The 6,768-nt window shown below is 34.4% G+C and overlaps 1 protein-coding gene across 1 annotated transcript; it reads right to left on the reverse strand.

The window, feature by feature from the left end:
• Window positions 1-331: 331 nt before the first annotated feature.
• On the reverse strand, window positions 332-739 carry LOC108336865 (uncharacterized). Its single transcript, XM_017573312.1, has one exon. It carries the CDS (start codon window positions 737-739, stop codon window positions 332-334), a length of 408 nt encoding a protein of 135 aa, XP_017428801.1.
• Between the last annotated feature and the right edge of the window lie 6,029 nt (window positions 740-6,768).

The raw sequence follows: 6,768 nt of genomic DNA on the forward strand, positions 1-6,768 counted from the left end.
TTCAGCTTTTGCTTCATTTTTTTTAACTGGACAGTCAGACTTGATGTGTCCAACTTTACCGCATTCATAGCATGTTGATGCAACAACAACTTTTTCTTTCCTCATTTCATTGCTCTAAGATCTAATTTTTTAGTTTAAGAATTAGCTTCTTCAACATGTCTTTTGAGGTTGTTTTGCTTGTTGTCTTGAGAGCAATTGTATGTTTTTGTTCTCGTTCTTCCTCTTCTTTCAATCTCCTAAGTTCAAGCTTATGTTCTCTTAATTTTCAAAATAGGCTGACCATGTTCATTGTAGTCAAGTCTCATGATTCAGATATAGTAGTGACCTTAGGCTACCAACTCCTATTCAAACTTTTCAAAATCTTGATATTTATCTCTTCTTTGTCAAATGTCTTCCCAAGAGCAAGAATGTGGTTTACAATGTGAGTGAACCTCTTTTGCACATCATATATTGTCTCATCACTTTTCATCCTGAACATTTCGTACTGTTGGATCAAAAAATTCTTCCTTGCTCTCTTGACTTCATTGGTGCCTTCATGAGCTACTTCCAAGATATCCCACATTTCCTTGGTTGTTGCACACATGGAAATTCTATAAAAATTATAAATAGTAAGTGCAGAAGAAATGATGTTCTTGGCTCTAACATGATAGTGAGCTCTTTTATTTTCATCAGCATTCCAATCCGAAAAATCTTTAACCTTGGTTTTTCCATTCTCATCTTTGGTTGGTTCAAAGGCCATTTATCACGGCATCCCATACTCCTTTGTCTACTGATTCCAAGAAGATTTTCATTATGATCTTCCAATAGGGATAATTCTCACCTGAAAATAGTGGTGGTCTATTTGTAGATGCACCTTCTCTAAAGGTTTGAGATATATTGGCCATAGGATCAATTTAATCGATTAAGTTGTGAACAAAATCGATTAAAATTCGAGTAATTTCAAATTACCAGATTTGGTGCCAATTGTAACAAAATAAAGGCCTTATACCTCAAGCCAAGATGAAGGGTGAAGTGAATTAACCTTTTTTAATGATCTTTTTAAAATCTTTATGATTTCTTGGCTTCTTGAAATTAATAAAAAAATAGTAATTAATCAACAAGTAGAGAAAGAGTAGAGAAAGATCAAACACACAAACAATCTATACTGGTTTGGCTATCACTAGCCTACATCCAATCCTCCTTCAACAACCTTAGTTGAAGGGATTCCACTATAATGATTGAGTATACAAGAATGCAGAGACAAACCTCTCAATACACTCCTCTTACCACTCAAAATCAATATAGCAACCCAAGAGATGAATAACCTCAACCTCTTACAAATACAAAGAGAAATCTCAGCTCTTAACACCTGTCTATACCTGCACAGGTACACTCTCCAAGTGCATATTGAAATAGAATCACTTTAGCACAACGTCTTGAATGAATCTTGATGTGTAATCAACCAATGAAGCTTAGATCCTCTAAGAATGTGTCTTGATATCACCTGTAATCAAAGCTCAAGAAGAATGTTAGTATTTGAAAATTGTAACGTTATGGAAATAGGTTTCAAGACACATATATATAGGATTTTCAAATCCTGTCGCATTATAATTTATGTTAATTGCATAATCAGTTATGCTTTTTCTCTAATTTAACAGATTATCCTATGTGTATAATCGATTATTTAAAGACTTAAGCCTATTATTGATTCATTCAATAGTCTTAAGATATTAGGTTATTTATGTAATGGATTAGACTATTTCTCTGTTTTAATCGATTAACAAGCTTATGTAATCGATTATTTCCGCACTTAGCCATATTAGCCATCCATTTTCCATCCTTAACAAATTATCTCACTTATAACACATTATGCATTTTCTCTGTTTTAATTGGTTATGTACCTTGTATAATCGATTACAATAAAGTAGTTTGCCCCAGTTAAGCTTTGTAAGTGATCTGACAAAATTTTACAAATTATATACCTGGTTTAATCGATTATTTATACTAGAAATGAGATTATCAATATGTTTTAAGCTTGATTCATTCAACATTAATAACTTCAATCATCTAAAACAAACATGATAAAAATATAAACATTTGTTATTTCAGTTGTTGTGCAAGAAACCATTAATGATCAATCAATTGTTCATAATAAAAAACTAAGATATAAAGAGGTTAAGCTCCCCCTATCAACAATTTCCATTTAAAAGCATTCATCATTATATTTTTTCAAGTAGGACAAGTTCGTTACAAGACAAGCTTGTCTAGTCGAAACCTTGGTCTTGGTTTTGAATTTTAACTAAATAACATAAAACGAAGAAGTCTTTATGTATGGAAAGCTAACTCTAACTAGAAAAACTCTTAAACCACCCTTAGGACAGGAAACCAATCTTTAGGACCCTCTAATAGGAAACCATAAACTAGAAGACCAACCTCAGGATAGAAAACACTAGGCTAGAAAAACCTCAACTTAAGATAGGAAACCAACCTTTGTTCAACACCAAGATAGAACAGCTAGAAACACCTTAACCCTAGTTAGGAAACCAACCTTTAGAAAACAATAACAAAAACCTTAACCTGAGTTAGGATACCAACCTTCAATTTGAGACTAGGACAAGAAGAACACCAAGCCAAGAACTAATGAAATCAACTCCTCACAAATGTAGAATAGAAAAAAAAAGTAGGAACAATCAATAGGATAAAACTCTACCTAAAAAGAACATGTCTAAAAGTTATAAGTGGTCGTCTAAGGAAAAAAGATTAAAAAACAACAAAATTAGGTTAAGAAACTTAAGACAAAAACACAAGAAAAAAACTTAAATGTTAAACACAAAAACTAGAACCTGAACCCCAAACATAGGAAAACACTTAGAGGTCATAGGAAATAGGAAAACATCTAGGCTAAAACACCCAGACGCATGGCTAGACGATGTCTTGTCTAAAAACGTCCAAGAGAGATTGAGTTAAACGCTTAATGCTTATAATACCTAGATTAGGTATTTGACTTCTCGCGAAATCAAATAGGTCAAGACAATGTCTTCGACAAATACATTAAAAGACTTAATTAGTAAACACATAAGAAAGCGTAAGCAAGTTAAACGCTATATGTCTAAAAATAGACAAAAGCTAAAGAAGTGTTTACTTGATCAAACGATACCATGAGCTAAACAAGTACCTCATCTTTTGATGAAGTATTTATATACGCTTGGTATCTTCAGATTAAAGAACTTAATTGTAAAATGCTACCTAACAGTACCTACGATAGGAAATAAAAATACACTTTGTTGTTCTGAGCAAACATTAAATGACATTAAATGTTCAACGTTAAAAAACAACAAAAGTGTTATATGATCTATTGATTGCACGTCAAGTCCAATCAGAAGCAGGTAATAGGAAAGACATTCACGAAATGTGTTAGCATAAAGCTGAAGAGAAGAAGTTTTGATGATGTCTCAAAGTCAAGTCTCAAGTGCTCTTGTTACAAGAGGATCTTCATGAAGACTTGTTTTATGTTAAAGATTTTGTAATTTAGTAGACTTATGTATCAAATGTGGTTTATCTTTGATTCTATGTATTGTTTGCCTTAGGTTCCGTTAAAATTCGTTTTGAATCAGAAAACCTCATTTTATACTCAAGATAATCGATTATCAAATCATAAAAATCGATTACCAGTAATCAATTATGACTTGCCATAATTGATTATCAGAGCAATTATGAGAATTTTTAAGCAACTTTTTTACCGTTGTGCATTCATTAAATGCATAATCAATTACCATAATTGGATAATTGATTATCACACGTTAATTAGTTGACAACAGATTTTTGGAGGTATCCTTGAGTGAGATCTCCATAAATTAGATTGGGACTCTCATTCTAAAATACGAAATACAAAATATGAAATAAGTGTATTTTGCAAAATCTTATCTGCACTGTGCGGTGATAAGTGTTCTAGGGTTTGTTGAACCCTTGTGTTGCGGCTTTGAGAACTTGGCGTGTTGGCATAGAGCAAAAACTTTCACGAGGAGTGTGATTGAGTGTTGTTATTGTTGGCATAGAGCGAGAAATTTCACAGGGAGTGTGATTAAGTGTTGTTGTTGCTGAGTTGAAAGATTGTCATCCTTCGTGAAGCATTCAGAGGAGGTGTGGGAAGTGAGTTTCATCTCTTAGGGTAACAAGATAGGTGTTTTAACCTTAAACTATTTTATTTTCTTTGTAATTGTAACAATTTGTTGGTTTGTGCTAGTGCAGCGTTAATTCTCAATTGAGATTAATAACTAGATGTAGGATCTATTTGATCCAAACCAGAATAAAATTTACCTGTGCAATTTTCTCTCTTCCTTACTCTTTAATTTGTTTAAATTCTTTTAAGGAATTTTTATATTTACTTGAGAAAATTATTAAAAGAACAATTTGAGATAAGAAATCAATTCACCTCCTCTTGAATTGTTGAACATCTTAACCATTCCGCTACGCCACTCTAAGAGAATGTTTTGTCATAGGAAATAAAAATTATAAAACAACATCTAAAAAAAACACCAAAGATGTAAAACACTAAAATACACTCAAATAATAACAAGACACAAGGAAACATAAACAGAAGATAAAAACATTAAAAGATAAATAGAACTGCCATACATGTTTTTACCTTATGCAGGACAATCACTACAAACGCTCATTTTATAGATATCCAAATTAATGTTGGAGAAAAAGACAAAAGAAGGAGCGCTCATCAGACTATCAAAAGTTGTGCCAAAAGTCAAGTCAAAATCACTTCTGATAAAAGCTCTAAAAAGCATGTTTGCTTTGACGAAAGTCACCATCCTATGACTAACACCTACACAAATAGCCAGAAAGGAACAAATCTTAAGACAAGCTTCGTCAAATGGTCACATTCCCTAATCCAAAAGACAAGCATCGTCACAACGACTATATTCACAAGGAGTATAAATTGGAGACTAGAAGAAAGAAGAAGATGATGATGAAGAAGAGAGAAAATATGAAGATATGAAGATATCTCATCATCCATTGAGCGAGGAAATCTCTTTAAGCTATCAAATTTTAAATAACTCCTATTAAAGAAAATGAGAAAGAGAAGGGCTCAAGAAAAGAAGAACACTCTCAAGCTTCATCATAATATCCACTCGAAGAAAGAGTGAAAGGGTGAAAAACATGAGAGCCTCTCAACCTTCATTGTAATATCTACTTATGCCTGACACAAGAGAGAAACATCAAAGTAAAGCATCTCCCTTGCACCTCATTGTATTGTATGCTTACTTTTGTAAGGAGAGAAAAAGAGAGATGAGAGAAATATATGCGAGTATTTAGGCTGTTTTGTATTGTATTCAAGTTCTCTCGTAGAGAGATATAGTCTGAACAATTTGTAAGCAATCTATGATTGCAATTCTGAAGAGAATCAAAACACTTACAACTTAACTTTGACAAGTTAAGGAAATCTAGGCGAGATCGTCTAGTACCAGGAGTGGTGCGGATACTCAACTGATCTAGGGTAACTAGAGGTTATTCATTGATCAGGGATACCAAAAGTGGTGAAGAATACTACACAAGATGAAGTGGGTGAAACTCAAGAAAATCTCGGCAGGTAGCTGAGTACCAAGAGTGGTGCAAATACTCAAGGAAATCTCGGTAAGTAGTTGAGTTCCAAGAGTGGTGGGAATACTTAAGGAAATCTCGACAGGTAGTTGAGTACAAGCAATGGTGCTAATACTCAAGGAAATCTCAACAAGTAGTTGAGTACCAAAAGTGGTGCGAATACTCAAATGATATAGGGTAACTAGAAGTTATTCGCTGACCAGGGATACCAGGAGTGGTGAATAATACTACACAACTAGAAGTGGGGAAAAGTAAGCTAGACAAGTCTCAAAGGCATTGAGAGCGTCTACAGATAGTAGGAGTTGTGAATAATACTACACAATCAGGAGTGAGTTAAACTCAACTATACTTCATTGAATATCTAGTGGAATCTTCTAAGTTAATTTAGAGGAGAACTGGACGTAGCCCTAACAGATGAACTAGTATAAAACATCTTGTGTGTTTTTATCTATGGATAAACAAAGTAGTCTATTAAACTCTCTCAAGCTCACTCTTGTATGATATGCTTTACACAAGACTAATGCACTAGTGCAGAACGGGCTATAGACGTCCGTTCTGTGGGCCTTTTGACGTCCGGGGGAGGTCGGACGTCTATGCGGGTGACGTCTATGTAGACGTCCGTTGTGCCAGGCCGGACGTTTATATAAACGTCCGTTGTGTCAGGACGGACGTTTATATAGACGTCCGCTATGTCAGGCCGGACGTTTATATAGACGTCCGCTATGTTAGGACGGACGTTTATATAGACGTCCGCTATGTCAGGCCGGACGTTTATATAGACATCCGTTGTGAACCCTCGGACGTTAATATAGACGTCCGGCGCCTCGCCCCCCGGACGTCTACTTGGCTAAATTGTTGTGGTAGGGTCTGCGGAGTTGGACGTCCGTTAGTGCACTGCCGGACGTCTATAGACGTCCGACTGTGCACTAACGGACGTCTACTAGGCGTTTTTTTTTTCAAAATTGATTTATTTTTTCAATAAAACCACACCTGAAAAGCAGAAAAGTGTCCCAGAACAATTTTGCAATAATATAAATATGCGTTTCATATAAACAAAGTTCTACATAATGTGGAGTTCAATCCACTACCAAAACTATCAACATAAAACTTAAACTAAAACTAAACAATGTTCAACAAGAAATAAAACTATTCCTAACTCCATGTTTGCAGAAGATAAAC

The sequence above is a fragment of the Vigna angularis genome, chromosome 7 (assembly GCF_016808095.1).
Source record: "Vigna angularis cultivar LongXiaoDou No.4 chromosome 7, ASM1680809v1, whole genome shotgun sequence".
NCBI classification, from domain to species: domain Eukaryota; kingdom Viridiplantae; phylum Streptophyta; class Magnoliopsida; order Fabales; family Fabaceae; genus Vigna; species Vigna angularis.